The sequence below is a fragment of the Vulpes vulpes genome, chromosome 12, assembly GCF_048418805.1.
Source record: "Vulpes vulpes isolate BD-2025 chromosome 12, VulVul3, whole genome shotgun sequence".
Taxonomy (NCBI): Eukaryota; Metazoa; Chordata; class Mammalia; order Carnivora; family Canidae; genus Vulpes; species Vulpes vulpes.
The window spans coordinates 97,653,145-97,669,124 of NC_132791.1; the positions used below are offsets into that span (position 1 = coordinate 97,653,145).

The 15,980-nt window shown below is 52.5% G+C and overlaps 1 protein-coding gene across 4 annotated transcripts in view; it reads left to right on the plus strand.

Moving 5' to 3' along the window:
- Positions 1-15,980, plus strand: part of SLC22A23 (solute carrier family 22 member 23) — a 163,836-nt gene that overhangs the window by 116,203 nt on the left and 31,653 nt on the right. For 3 of the 4 annotated variants that reach the window (XM_072729219.1, XM_025982604.2, XM_025982605.2), the window contains exon 4: positions 3,386-3,554. In XM_072729219.1, coding sequence (XP_072585320.1) covers positions 3,386-3,554 — 169 coding nt within the window. Of the gene's footprint in view, positions 1-3,385; positions 3,556-15,980 lie in introns of those variants that run through there. The other variant, XM_072729220.1, reaches the window with a different exon arrangement.

The window sequence follows — 15,980 nt, forward strand, 5'->3', positions numbered from 1 at the left end:
GCCCATATTGCAGATGACCAGCCTGAGGCACGGAGCTCGCAGATGGCTGATCCAAGCTCTAAAGTCCCAAGCTCTAAGTGCTGAGCACGGATTCCAGCCCAGGCTGTCTGGCGCCAGAATCTGGGCTTTTTATACTTGAATCTGCAGTCCCTCACCTAAGATGATTTTTGTGCGTGTGACCTTTATTATTTTACATATTGAAGGGGGACGGTTGCTACCCGTAAGTGAAACCCTGCTTAGATGACTTCAGGGCCGACATACCACCCAGGTGCTGCCGGTGGCCTGTTCTCCACGATCCCCGGGTCCTGGGGAGGCGGGGGCACCGGAGACGCCAGTCCCTGCTGCTGGCAGGTTTCCCTGCCTTTCAAACCCAAGGCCCGTGGCCCTGGCCTGGTGTCTCCAAGGTGTCTCCAAGGTGTGTCAGCCTCTGCGCCAAGTGCTCCTGTCACCAGAGCTGGGAGCAGACCCTTGGTGGGCAGGAACCATCCACCGGCCTTCCGTGCCCCCTGCTGCCAATGCCATGACCTAAGGCGTTAATGCCCTGATGTATTTCTTCCTCTCTTCCACTTCAGGAAAACTGATTTCTCATCATCCAAAAGGAACCTGTGATTAATGGCAACCCTGAAGCGCCTGTGGTTCTTTGATAATTGCTTTTTTTTTTTTTAACATCTTTATAGCCACCTTCAGAACACAGTTGATCTCAGGCATTTTGGAAAGAATTCCTGGTGAGCCAAGGCAGAGAGGTCATTATGTGCAAGTGTCATACCTGCGTCCTTACATCAGATTGTCATGTTTCTCCGTTGCCCTGGCAGGAATGCTAAAGTGCACGTATCAGCTAGGGTGCTCTTCCATTTTCCTACCTGGCGAAATAGAGCATGAGGTCTCTGCTAAGATTCCTTGCAAAAACAGGAGCAGAGAGGTCAGCAAAGGATGCTGCTTACTCATCTCTGTGACGCTCCGTCTGGGAGGCAAGAATGCCTGCCGCGCTGTGGGGGAGGGTAACCGTGTTTGGGGGAAGTGCGGTTAGCCTCTTGCTAAAATGCAGACGCTGATTCTGGAGGTCTGGGTGGGCCCTGAGGTCTGCATCTCCGGGGAGCTCTTGGGTGGTGTAGATCCTTCGGGACCTCCTGAGGAGTAAGAGCATCCATTCGCAGCCCACCTGCGGAGGACGGACATGAGACAACCCTACGGGAGAGAGGCTATGTGGGTTAGTCATTGTCATATGAACAGTAAGGCTCACGTATGGGCCAGTCACAGCGTGACATTTGCTGCGGGGGGTGGGGCATCACTTGCCCACCAAGGGGCAGACTTCCTTGGGCCGCCACAAGCCTGCGCCCTAGTCGGGGAAGCTGCCTTGTGATCCTCGGTGCGATAGCCGGAGTGTAGACGGGCGTGTGGGATTGCACGTGCTGCAGCTGCCGGAGCTGCGGACAGGGTCAGACCCGCCCCGTGCACGCAGCCCTGGAGGGAGCGCAGCGAGAGAACGCGCAGGCCCTGTGCCGTGCCCGCTGCACCAGCACGCCCCGGGCATGGAGCCACGTGCGGTTGCGACGGCGTCTCCGACTTCGACGCTCACCCGAGGGGCCAAGGGCCAAGTCCCCTTATCTGAGATGAGCCTGCGCGGAGCCCGGAGCAGGTCCACTGCTCACGCCTGCGAAGTGCGAGCTGGCACCTGCACTGGTGTGGCTTTTCTGGAAAGACCCCGATCCGTTACTTTCAGGAGCAGAAACGCCAGGTCTGGGGTGAAAACCCCAGTCCCCCTAGAAGTGATCATTTAAAGGAACCCCGCCCGTGCCTATTGAACAGCATCTCTGTAAGTGGCTGGGAGAGGGCTGCTGAGTCCTGTGTCCTCAGTTAACCGGTAGAAAGTCCTGGATAGGCTCTGTGCGGCGAGGCCCGCTCCCCCTGGCTGTGAGGATCATCTGTGTGTCTGTGGCAGTGTAGCAGGGACGTTTCGGTGACTTTATTATCCTTTCCCTGCAGTCGAGCCGGGGTAGACCCCAGCCCGCTTGGTGCCCTCTCCTTATTAGGGCCGACGGTGGCCTTGTGGCCAAGTGCAGTTCGTCTGTCCCCCCCGCCCCGCCCCCAAACCTGCTCCCCTCCGACCTGCTACCTCTGCTCCATCCCTGCACAACCAGCAGATGGACTAGAGCCGCGGATCTGCAGTCTCTGGTAACAGGGGCAGAAAAAGTATTGTCTCCCAAGGGTCTCTCCTCTTTTTTTTTTTTTTTCTCCTCTTTTTTTAAAGAGTCATTTTAACTATACTTTGAAAAAAAAAAAAAAAATCCCCGCTAGCATTAGAGAATACTGCGTGCTGTAGAAGGAGACCGGCCAACAAACGACGGGCTCCATGGGAGGGGAAACACATAAAGCGAGCTTGTGTTCCAGTGCCTGGGGACCTTGATTCCAGGACTTCACATCCTGGATGTGCCCTGGCTGCCACGCGGGGGCTCCAGCCGAAGGCTCTGTGACCATCTTTTTTACTCGAGGTCAAATCAAAAGTTTAGATTCTTGCCAACAAGGGGGCCCGTGGTGTCCCTCCATTCGGGAGACATTCTTCCAGGGCAGACAGTGGTGTTGTTCTGAAGCCCTGCAGATGAATCAGGCTTGGCTCTGCCAGAGGAGCTGTCTGTCCATCTAGTAGGGACAGAGAAAGGGCCGTGTGACACCCCCGTTCGCAGTGGCCCGCAGAGTCCCAGCATGGAGGAGGAGTTCACCACACAGTCCACATCTGCTTTACTGATTGTTTTCTGCAGGGTTTGGGTTTTTCTTTTTTTTTTTCTTTTTTTTTTTTTTTTTTTTGTCTTATCCAGATAGATTACCTGGGATGCCCTTGGTCTTAGTTCTTGCCTGGAACTTGGTTCCAAAGGAGCACCGGCATCGGGACCAGGAGGAGGGAGAGCAGATGGGCGCTCCTGGTGCTCCATCCCGGGGTTCCGGGGGCCCCTAGTACAGCATCGTCACGGGAAGGAATGCACACGGGCATGAGAGAGATCCTGCCCTACAGCAAGCTCAGGAACATCCCAAAAGCAGAGGAAGAGCAATTGCATGGTGCAGATACTATGTATCCCTGCACAAAGCAGCACTTCTTAGTTTCTGGGCTCGGCAACTCTGAATCACAATGTTCTTTTGCCACTGACTTGCTCTGTGACCCTGAGCAACCGACGATCGCTCCCTTCCCAGTTCAGGCCTCGGCCCATCCAGCTGTAAAAACAAGGATTTCAACATTGACGTACGATGTAGGGCTCTCGTGGCGGCCGGCAAATAAATGTGATTTTATGGTTCTCGGGGTTGCTTGAGAAGTGCACTGACCCTGGTGTACCCGTGGCCCCTCCGGGCTATGGGGCAGGGCGCTCACGTCTCTCTTGTCCCTTCTGTGTTCCAGGAATAGAGCTGTGCCCCCCTGGGAAACGGTTCATGATCACGATGGTGGCGAGCTTCGTGGCCATGGCGGGGCAGTTCCTCATGCCGGGGCTGGCCGCCCTGTGCCGGGACTGGCAGGTCCTGCAGGCCCTCATCATCTGCCCCTTCCTGCTCATGCTGCTCTATTGGTCGTGAGTATCGGTCCCCACAGGCTTCACCGCCTGTGCATCTGCCAACGCTTTCTGCAGGGTGCATCCCCCCGGGAGGAGACGCGTGACATCGCCGACTTGGGTCCCAGGTCCCCCAGCTTCTTGCTGGCTTCTGCTTGTGCTTTTTGTGTGTGTGTGAAGGGATTTCCCTCTTCTATAAAATTTCATGTTTTAAACCTTGTATCTTGGAAAGTGTTGAAACATGCCTGGGGTGAGCCCCTGAGTGCCCTGCATCCAACTCCAGGAACCTGCCCCCCGCCCATCTGGTTGGACACCTGCCTGCTGGCTCATTTTGATATGAATTTTATGAATGGATTTGCAAAAGGAGGGTTCTTGTGTTGGGAGGGGGAAATACAGAGGTGTTCAAGGAGTGACTTAGGAAAGCCCCCCCTTCTCTCCTCTAGGGTAGGGATGGGCAGGGACTATAGTCCACGGACCAAATCCCGTCACCATCTGTTGGGGTAAATAAAGTTTTATTGCAGCACAGCCATGCCCATGTATTTACATAGGTGTCACCTCTGGCTGTTTTCACGCTACAGTTGCACACGTAGAACAGTCCCATTGGCCTACAAAGCTGAATATTTACTCTCCGGTCCTTTACAGGAAAAATTTGTCCACCCCCGCTCCTGACGAGTCCGCCAGGACTTTGAGAACCATGTGTAACTTTGGCTTTCGGCTAGTTGACTATAGGGAAAAAACAACTGAACACACTGGGCTGGGCCATGTGACCTGGGCAACCAGATGGCGACCAGACTTTTTTTTTTTTTTAACTCCCCAGAGGATTTAATGTTTAGCCAAGGTTGAAAAACCCTGCTCCTGGATAGAGAGATGTTTAGGGAAATAAACGAGTGTTTGACCTTTTTTATAAATAAGTTCTTTCTTTCTTTCCCTGCCCCTCCCCGCCCCTCTTTGTGCCAGCACTCACGTCACACGTGAGTGTGAGACACTGTAGCGTGGATAATACATACTACGCTGTGTTGCTTTTATTCGGTCACTAATGAAAACCAAATTTCTGGCGAGAGGTCAGGTCTGTCGTAGCTTTAAGCATCCACTGGCGCAGAGAGGGCTATTCATTGGGCTTTTGAGGTGCCAGGGAGGAGGAACGAGGCCCCGCCTCGTAGCTTCATGATGCTGGGCCCCGGCCCCACCCTGGCAGGAGGTCCTCCAGCAGAGAGGCAGCAGTGCACGAGGGTGCAGGTGTGTCCTGCTCCAGCGCTGCTATCACCCCCCTCCTGCGGGAGCCATGCATATGTCGGGACATCCTGCTCCCTCCTGCAGGGTCTTAAGAGGCAAAGAATGAAACCATTTCCCAAAGGGGGGTGGGATGGGCAGCTCTTCCTTCTGTCTTCCAGGCAAGTCCCTCCTTTTCCTTCACTTGCTGCACCTCGAGCTGGGCCCTGCTTGTTTCAGAATTCAAGGGCATTTATTTATTCAACAAATCCTTATTCTGCGTTTATGTCAAACACAAGTTGCAAGCACTGTGCAAATAGGAGATTATTCAAATCTTTGTATTTCGTCACCCCACTGTACGGATGACAAAACTGAGGCCGTCAGCTGGCCCTTGAACCCGGGCCACTCTTACCATACGCAGTGCTGTCTCCTGCCTTCCCTGAGCAGCTGACTCTTGTCTCTGACCACTGGAGACCCTTGTCCTGGGAGAAGAGCACTGTCGACCTGGAGGAGCCTCTGTGAGGCCTGGCATCCTCACCACTTCAGTGTCCAAGGGCCCCCAGGGCTGTCCACTGGCCCCTGGGGTAGGGGATGCTGGAGGCCTGGGGAGGGAGTGGCACAGCCTCCGAGAGGCTCATACTCCTATAAGAACAAGACTTCAAAGCTCAGCTGGGCGCTGTTCCCACCTGCCCCAAGTAGGAGGACACCTGGCAGGGAGAGACCTCAGGGAAGGGTTTGGGGTGGCTCTGGGGGACTGGCCCACATGGTTAAAGGACTGGGGTTTTTGTTAATCTTATTTCATTTTCTTATTTAAACTTAAAAAGTATATCAGACTTTGTCTATCAGGGTTTCGTGGCAGGTAAGACATTCGTGCATTTAAATATATCATAAAAGCTAAAAAAAAAAAAAAAATTCCTTGAAATTCCTAAAAGTAAAATCAGAACTTTCTAGTACAAAAGGGCACTCGGGTACTTTGATACGTAAGACTCGTACGCAGACGAACAGATGGACGGCCGTTCCACGTCACTGACACCGTGTGGTCACAGCTCTGGCGCTGCCCAAATATGGCAACTGCTGTGATCATCGTGGTAATTATTTATTATTTATGTTATTCTCTAAGGCACTTGACACGTGTCTGACCTATAAGGGCTGGCAAAGGTTAGCGGCTTTATGGCTACGATTGTGTCGCCCCTTAACACGCATGGGAACCGGGGTGAAGCTGGGGGCCGGCTAAAGAAATCAGTGCTGAGAGATGCATTCCACCTTTGCCCAGGAATCCTGGGCTTTTTCTCAGCCGCCACCCCTCCTCCCATCTGCTGCAGTAGGAAGTTCCTCCCTCCTGCAGGCTCCATAGTTTGCCAGGATGAGGGGGCGGGGATGCCCTAGGCCAGCTGTGGATGACAAAATACTGAAACTCTCTTTCCTTTAATGAGCAAGTACTTGTGGTGGGTGCCCAGGGTGCCGGCAGTGGACTTTGTACTTTGGAGCACCTCTGAGAGTGGACGAGGAAGCAGGTGTGTTGACAAGGACCAAAGGCCAAGCTGCACAATGCAAACTCCCCAGCCTGTAGGGTCTTGGCAGGGGGGCAATAAGACAAAGGGTGGAGACTGACCCGGAGGAATTCTCTGGTCCAGATGGTGGGCTGCACACCCAGTGCTGGATGAGATATCGCGTCAACCAGATATGTACACAATGCTCAGCTCCAGTGCCAGACGGGGGCACGCGAGGGCCGGGACCAAGGAGAACATTCAAGCAGGAGTGGACGCGGGAGCGGCCTACGGGGCATCTGAACGGAGCTGGAGTCTCAACACCTGCACCGAGGGCTGGAGCTAAGATCCCAGGCCCTTCGTGCACTTCTAACTGAGCTCCGTGCATGACGCCAGGACTCTGATAACTGCTCTAATAACAGGATTAGAAAACCTTTGCCAAAAAAAGAAAAAAAAAAAAAGAAAACCTTTGCCCACCGCCCGGACCCACCTCCAAAGCTGGCTGATGCCTCAGACTGTGGGCGAAATGATCCACCCTGGAGACAGTGGAGCTGTGAAGTCTGCACCGCACGTGGCCGTGTATTCCATGTTCCAACTGCTTTGTGAGGCTTCCTAAGTACAGGAAATTATTATAAGAGCCAGAGGAGCTCGTTGGACCCTCAGGGTCAAGAAGGAAACCCCAGGGGAGGGTTGCTGGAGCCAGACCCTCGAGACTCGCGGGGAAGCAAGTTCTCACCAAAGATGAACTCAGAGCCAAAATTCACAGAGTCCGTGGGAATCCATGGTGGCGAGGGCCTGAGACTATAAATTGAGAAATTTGCGTCTCGGGAACTCTAGAAAGTAGAGCAACCTGAAAAAGAAGGTGGTTCAAACAGTTTGTTAAGGTAGTTACCACAACCGCGTGCCGAGTGCCGTCCTTGACACCAAGTATCCTGGACACCGCACAGGCGCGTGGGCGAAAATCTCTCCACATTTGGGACCTACGTGGGCCAAAATGGGCATGTGGGGCCGGGGGGCCCAGAGACCGTGATCTCCTAAGGGAGCAAATATTCTTCCGAATAACCAGCACTAGGAAGACATGGAATCAAGCAGTGGGACCGAGAACGACGGGGCGCTCAGGAAAGGCATCTCTGCGGGACTGGTGTTCAGGCTGATGCCTCAAGGAATGACCAAAAAGATGTCACACAAAGTTCTGGGTGAAAAAGTAAGCAAAGGGGACCGAAGGTGGCCTCCCCATGGCTGCTCCTGGAGGAGGACGACGACCAGCGGGGCCGAGGGCCAAGGACACGCTCAGATGCCCAGGTGGGTCGGACCCCGGGGGCCTCAGCGCCACGAGCTGGTCCTAAAAGCCCTGAAAACACCCAGAGGCTGGAGCAGGGGAGGAATGTGCCCTGGGGCGCTCTGACTAGGTGGCTGGGTGCTGGAGCGGCCCCAGGGTGGCCCGGGGTGGGCCCAGAGGCGGGGCAGATGCTCACCTGCAGAGGCCCGTCCAGGTGCACGGGGAGCCAGGACCCAGAGTCTCCTGGGGCAGCAGGACTGGGCCATCAGGGGCCCGGAGCATCGAGTCCTGACCTGGGGGAAGCCCGAAGAGTAGCAGAAAGGGGGTGACTGGCAGGGAGAGGGAGGGTCCGACTACATGGGCAACAGAGGCGCCCCTGCCGAGCCAGGAGCCCTGAGGACAGCCCAGCTCATTTGGAAGCGTAGACGGGTGAGGCCAGAGGGTCAGGGGATGCTGGCCACCGGCTGTGGAGAAGACAGGGTGCTGCTCTCAGTCCCCAAGAGAAGGGGGCGCATCACATCCCAGGGGCCTCCCCGCAGGGAAGCATCAGCTGGTCCACAGGCAGGAGGAGGAGGAGGGAGGGGAACGGGGCAAGAGCCCTCACTGCAGTTCTGGCTGGAAATAAACGGGGTGAGGCCGGGTAAGCCGGCTCCGGGTTGGCGAGGGTGAGTAATTTCTGCAGATTCTGGGACCCAGGGGCCGTCCCTGCTGTCTGGCACCTGGTCCTGGGGTGCTGAGAGCAGGTGCCCAGTGGCTGGACCGTGAGAGCCCGCGGAGGAGGTGGGCAGTTGGGGTGCGGGCACTGATTGGTTGGTATGTACTCGAAAGGTGAAGTTGTAAAAGAGAAAAGAAAAGAAAGGTGAACTGTTGCCTGTCCCCAAGAATTGGCTAACCGGAGGTGGGGGCAGTCTTCCAGAAACATCGGGAAGTACAGGAAATAAGGCACGATTAATACGCAGCCCCACAGCAGCTCCCAGGGTTGCAGAATGCTCTGGAATGAAGAGGCCAGTCAGGGAAGGGGCATGAGGGGCCCACGGACTGGACAGGGTTTGACAGGGGGTGTGGGGAGTACAGGTGCATCCCGGGGAGGACGTAGCTTGTGAACAACGAGGGGGACGCTTCTCCCTCCCGGGGCCCGGCAGGAGCAGCTGCTGTTGTCCAGCGGGGCCGGAGGGAAGGACGAGCCGCAGAGGCTGAGCGGCCCAGCAGAACCCGAGGCTGTGCTTGCTTGGGAGCTGGATGCTTCTCGGAGTCCAATTCAGGCACCGCGTCACGAGGCAGGAACAGGAGGAGAGATTCCCACCCACCCCCACCCCCCGCACGGAAATCCTGGCGAGGCCGTGGGTGATCCCCGGCTGTGCCCACAGCCTCGGGCCGCACTCTCTTTGGGACACCAGAACCTAACAGAAGCACTCGCTTAGTCATCTTGCCCGGGTCTGCATTATCACTTAAGAAAAGGCAGCGGAGCATCTGGGATGATCTAGAAGGAACTCCCACTGACTTTTTTTCCAGAATAAATGTGGATTTCTTCCAGGGCCGCAGAAAACAAGTGGGGTGGGTGGGGGGCGCGCAGATTCAGAATCCCGAATACAGGTGAAGGGAGACTGGAAGGGAACCTCTGCTCAGACGTGCTGCTACCTGCTACGTGCGGATAAGCCCAGATGGAAGAAGGAAGAAGCGGTGGTTGGAGGGCTGCTGCTCTCCAGTTGCGCAGAGTGCGGAGCCGGTGTCCTTTCCCGCTGCAGCCGCTGCAGGGTGTGGCTCGGCGACACCGTGCCCTTCTCGGCCAGGAGCCCTCGTGCAAGGCGCAGCCCGGGCCAGTGTGTTTGGGGATCCAGGTCTGTGCCGAGGGAGAGCATCTTAGAGAACCGCTGGCTGGAGCATCGGGAGGCTGACCCCCAGACCGGGGGCGCCGGGTCAGCTCTCCGGGAGGATCTCCCTGCTGAAGGATGAGAGGGTGAGAGGCTGTGGGGGAGGCACCCACAGGGCATCTCCTTAAAGCGTTTGCAGGGAGTGACGCAGAGCAGGACTCGCAAGACATGAAGGTGGCAGTGCCACTCTTCCAAAACGTTGGCGCGTGACATCACCATGCCTTAACATGTGAATTAATGACACTGAGTACAGGTGATCGTTCCTAAATCCCAAGTGCATATGTGTGTCAGCTCCGGGCCTGGCGTGGGCTGGGGGACCACTACAGCGTCGATCCCATAAGGTCCTCAACGAACGCTGTCACTGCGACATGAGAACCCCCGGCCTCCATCAGCAGCGTGTGCCCGGCGTCGGGGTGTCATCGTGGCACAGCTCGGCGAGGAAGGGAAGCATCACGCGCCTCACATCTTGTGCCTCCTTCGGGGCAAAGGCCCTGTAGCATATGCTGGTTTAAACGTGCCTGAAAATTTTAGAGACCCGCTTTCCCCGAGATCAGCTGCTAGCCTCCATGTGTGACGCTCTACCGGCCACTAACCCCTGGATCAGGCTGGTGGGACTAGTGCTGTTTTTAGCTGGGAAACCAGGGCATCCGGAAGCTTCCCCAGGACACTCAAGCGTGAGGAAGTCACCGGAAGCTGCTTTTCGGACATCAGTAGTTCTCCTTGTGGGGTCCCTGGACCCGCAGCCCCATTCCCACCTGGGAACTGGTCAGAAAAACACATTCCCAAGGTCCACCCCAAGCCCCTGCCCTGGGAGCAGCTCTGTGGCATCAGAGGCCCTCCCGGGGGTGCTGAGCGCTCAAGTTCGAGAAGGAGGATGGGTACAGAGGAAAAAGCCAGACGTCATGGCGTGGACCGAGGGACCGAAACCCCCGCCCCAAATAGAAGATGGTGTCAAGGCCCGAGGGAAGATCCGAGTCAGCTGGGAGGAGCCACGCTTCTCACAGGAAGACAGTTCTCGGTTCTTTTTTTTTTTTTCTTTAAGATTTTATTTATTTATTCATGAGAGACACAGAGAGAGGCAGAGACACAGGCAGAGGGAGAAGCAGGCTCCCTGCGGGACTTGATCCCGGGACCCCGGGGTCACACCCTGAGCCGAAGGCAGATGCTCATCCCCGAGCCCCCCGGGCGCCCCGGTTTCTCAGTTCTGTAGGGAAAGGAGGCAGATGCCAAGCTTGAGGAGGGGCGAGCTGTCCCGCAAGACCCGGCTGTGCGACCCAGATCCGTGCAGAGAGCGAGTGTGACTTATCCTCACAGAGCAGCAGAGGCCATAGGTATTCTCCACACTGATGAAAGAAGGCAAAAAAAAAAAAAAAAAAAAAAAAAAAAAAAAATTCCAGATTCTGGGTCTAACAATTTTATCCGCACTATGAGGACTTGAACCTCCACGGGCCCGTGGTTCGGAGTCTCAGATCGCAGCCTGTGATGAAGGGTCACGAGGGCCAGGTTTCTCTCCCTAGCTCCCCTGTCCTCTGAGCATCGCCTGCCACCCCCACGGAGATCGCTGGCCACAGTTTTCCTCCAACGCCTTTAGCCAAGGACCCAGCCAGGGAGGCCTCTCATCACGGACTCCCCTAACGTGTGGTCTGCGTGCGCTGCTTCGAGAGACCACAGGCCTGGTGGAGATCTGGGAAGATGGTGAATCATGAACCGCACTTTGTTCAGTTGCAGTTTCATCCTGACGAGAGAAAAAGTGCTGCTGGCAGGCAGCGAGATCGTCAGAAGCATCTGGGGAGGCAGTAAGAAGGAGATAATAAACCGTATGGGAAATAATGAGGAAATTAGAGGAAGATCAAGCTGCGCTGCATAGCACCGAGAATAAGTAATAGTATCAGTTCCCCGAATGAAAGCAAACCCTTGAAATGGGGGAAATTAGAGCGCGCTGTCATAAGAAGCTCACGGGGTGGAGGAGTGAAACCATTAAAACCCTTAGGGAAAAGGTATGTGCTGAAAGGGATTTTTAATTTTTAAAAATTTCAGGAAAAAAAAGCCTTTGTAAAACACTTAAATGGCCTCAGATTAGATAAATATCTAGCATAAAAATATTACCAACAGTTCCAACATGTAAATGGTCCAATGTAACACTGGCTCTTTTTTATGTATCAGCAGAAATATTTTAGCCAGAATAATACTAATTTTTCACATTTCTGGAGGGTTTGCCCTGAGCCGGGCACCGCCAAGCACTTTCAATAATTTGGCCCCTTGGATCCTCCCAGTGACCCTCTGAAGTAGGTACTAGGAAGGCCTCTAGTACAGAGGGGGAAACTGAGGCACGGGGGTATTTGACAGCTTGTTTTGCCGTCCTAGACCTGGTACTTGGAGCCGAGGCGTGAAAACCAGCAGGGAATGAGGACTGCCCGCCTCTGGGCTCTGCCCCACGGGGAGTGGTGCTGCTGGGCGCCGGGGGCAGGAGCCAGCGCCCCAGGCAGGTGCGGAGGGCTCTGGCCCGCCAAGAGCAGCCCTGTGCCGGCACAGAGCGATGCTTCTCACCAGTGCCCTCTCTTCCAGTTCCCTTTTTTATTTTATTTTATTTTATTTTATTTTATTTTATTTTATTTTATTTTATTTATTCATGAGACACACACACACACAGAGAGAGAGAGAGAGAGAGAGAGAAGCAGGCTCCATGCAGGGAGCCGGACGTGGGACTTGGACGTGGGACTTGATCCCGGGACTCCAGGATCACGCCCTGGGCTGCAGGCGGCGCTAAACTGCTGAGCCACCCAGGCTGCCCCTAGTTCCTCTTTTGATTCAGCGTTCGCTTAACATTTACAAAAACATTTCTTTAAAAAAAAAAAAAAATTTCTTAAAATCACTGAGTTTTCAGTACCTTCCCTAATGGGGGCTCAATTAAAAAAAAATTTGTTAAATGGATGAATTAATTTTGCTTTTGTCATTGTTGTAATGGTTTTAAAAGACCCTTTAAAACGTTATATATATGTGTGTGTGTGTGTGTGTGTATTATCAGTTGTTTTTTTTTTCTGCCCACACACCACTGAGGGACATAATACCTTCTTCCATCAAAAACGGTTTTATTTCAGAAGCGGGTCAAAGTACCACATGCTGCAAAGTCTATTACTGGTCCAAGAAGGGCTGCAGGAGCTCCCAGCACAGCAGGAGGGAGACTCAATTCACTTAGACCAACAGTAAAGTCACACGAGAAAATGTTTTCCTCAAAGGAAAGTAGAAGAGGTGAATCATAAAAGCATATAGTCTCCGGGAGCCAGAAAATCTGCAATAATTATTTTTACAGGTTATCCGACGGGTAATTTGGAAAGACTTCTAGGAAATTTAAAGCTAAAAAAAAAAAAAAAAAAACTTTACTCAAATCTTATTTGTCTGCCAATTATCTACATGGCGTTGGGGGGGGCGTGGGGGGAGGTTAATACTGACCAAGGCAAATGTATAAAATAAAAACGGCAGCCCACGTTTCAGTCGGAACAATTGAATGAGCAATTAAAAGTGAGATCAAAATGTTCTCTGACTTGGTGGTTGGGGATTTGCTAGCGGCATGGAATTTGAGGGAACCCTCGGGCAGGAGGCTGCCCCATTTTTGACTTCTGCGTCGGCAGAGATTATGTAAGATGACAGGAACCCCTGCAGCCCACAAGACTGCTTCCAAATCGAAGTGGAGAAAGACCCGCGAAGGTAGGAGCACGTGGCCCTTATATACCTTGTAGCCTCTGCTCTAAAGGCCGGCATCACCGTCCCCCCTGTCCTCACTGTCCCCACGCCTAGGCTGCGCCCCAACATTCCACTCACTACTCCCCTGTGGAAACTGGGGATGCTTCAGGCCACGTGCAGAATCACGGAGTCTTGAAACCAGGCCGAGCTCAGGGGCCAGTGTGCGCACACGTGTGCAAGTGTGCACCTGTGTCCAGTTTGAGCGGTGGGGATGGGCTGCCGGAAAGCAGGTATATGGCCCTCTGGTGACAGGTGTCTAGCGATAGCTGCTGAGTGGATGCCCCGCTGGCCGCTGGCGAAAGTCCACGCGGATGGAAACAGGGAGGCCAAGGGCGCCCAGCCCCGTCAGCTGGGGACCCTAGCACGTGCTCGTCTGGTGCTACGAGAAGCGGGGGTCCTGGATGAGACGGGGCTGACCTCGCTCCGTCAAGTTCCTGTTGAGGTTGGGAGGGGTGGGCGTGCCAATGGCAAGGAGCTGCTTCCCAGAGCCAGGTCCGAGGTCAGGGTGGAAGCAGCAGGGGCCCCTCGGGGACAAATCGGTGAATTTGTGGCCTCCGTGGGCTCCTTTATCATCAAGACGGGAGCCAACGGGTCCGGAGAAGCTGGCTCCCCCGACAACCTGCTAATACAGAGGCGCCGATACCATTCCAGCCAGAGGCAGAAGCGGCGCAAAGCCTGCATTTCCTTCTGCCCACTTCTCCCCTCCAGTTCTTTTTCAACATTACATTTTTTTTTATTTATCAGCTGCAAAAATGCCTGCCAAAGTAATTCCCCCCACAGCATTATTGTTTGAATGCCCTGGGTGCCTTATACTTTCTGCAGCCTGATAATTGCTTACGGGGATTAACTAGTAAGAGGAGCAGGAGAAAGAGGATGTAAAGAGAAGGGGGAGAAAACGAACCCAGGGACACTCAAGGCTACAGGACATTTTGGGGCAAATTCGAAGCCTTCATGTTTAGCATGGGAACTGAGGAAGATTTTAAATTTATCCCAATTGTTAAATGTTCCGGGTTGCTTATCTAAAAGGCTGGCTTCTAGAGACATTTTCGGTACTGACTTCTCTCTGCCTGGCAAAGACCTAAAGCAGCGTTAGAATATTCCTACAGTGCGCTGCTGTGATCAGCATCTTTTTTACCTTTCAGAAGAAGGCAACAGTTACCATTAGCTTCTCGGTAGAAGTCTACGTGGAGAATGTTGGTGCCGGGTGAGGTGCCTTCCACACCCCATACCCTGTCCTACGGATGTGGGGAAACTGAGTCCCAGTGGGTTAAGTGATTAGCTCAAGGTCACAAAACTGGTGTACAAAGCCGGGCCCCCAGGTGCATTCCCTGTATAATTTTTCTACGATGGAAGAATTGTGGCAGTTAGGTGTATACCATTTTGGGAAACATCAGAGACACAAAGTTTTGAGTTTATGTGACAAATAAATAAATGGATGGCCATTTAATTAGGAAAGTACTTTATATTCTATAAAGAAATTTGCAAAAAGAGTTCATTTGCCTCAGAAAAACTTTGGGGTGTAACTATCCCAAAAGCCAATTTTTATTTGATCCTATGATACTCATCCCTTCCCCCTAAATTACTAAGTTTAACCCAAACCGTGAATTTGAATTTTTGCTAAAAAAAAAAAAAAGACCTAATTTATATTCACTTGCTCTCCCCTGAACTAAACCACCATACCTTTTTTTTTATAGATATGCCAGACAGAACTAAAGTTTAACAAGAATCCAGGTGAAAGCTTATCTACGGGAACCAAGCCTATATTTTTGTAAGAGCTTTGGGCCAGAAACTTAAGACATCCTCCCAACTTGTATTTCATTCGATTCTAGGCGTTGATTTCATTTTTTTTTAACCTTGAGACCCTTTTCAGAATTTCATAGCATTGTGATACTTGGTAATACCCTGAAGTATCAACAGCTACAACCAGAAAGACCCTCAGAGCGGCCAGAGATTTTTTTTTCCCCATATACATATTCAGGGAAGCTTCACTTCTACAAAGTCTTTCATGAGTCTACTCTACCAACACCCCACCCCCCACTCCCGTGTCCTTCCCTCTACATTGGATGACCTCCTTGAGGAAGGCTCTTACCCTGTAAAAAGCATCAATTAATTATGTTTTTCTCTGCTGGCAGGTTGATCCATGCCCCCATATACATTTATTCCATGAACAATGTAATGGTGCATTGACAGCGTGAAGGCATATCTGTCCACACACAGATCACCCTAAAATTAATACTTCAGAAAAACAAAGGAGGATGAAATGAATAGAGTATTAGCTGTTCATCTTAACTTCCTTTCTGTTTTTTTTTCCTTTATGAATAAATACTCTACGACAGTAATTTAAAGAGTACAGACATGCTTTTAATGTAGAGAATTGCCAAGTTGGCGTCTTATCAGAGCAGGTGTTAAATGAATTAGCAAGAAGACAGCCCAGATAGTATTCTTGTCTGTGTCTAGTTCTCCAGTTGAGTAGAAGGAGTACTTGATTTTTATCTTTAAATGTCAAGGAAAAAATACCGACTTCATAGTATCATGAAAGGGTCACAGTATTGAGGGGTTTTTTTTGTTTTTGTTTGTTTGTTTTTTAGTATTGAGTTTTAATTCCTCATTCTACTGAGTGACTACATAGGTTTTAGACCCCAAGGTGTGAAACGGATCCATGGATGGAAATGACATGGGCTTAAGACTTAGCCAAGTAACAGAAAAAGCAGGAATGAAGGCAAAGACGGGGAAGAGTATTAGAAGCAACACATTACTATCAAATTATAGAGTGTTGTGATCTGAAAAGCAGGTGGTGGTGGTAAATCAGGGAGCGCTGGAGAAGAGGAGCAGACGTGTTCACCTTGTCTGAATGGCACCC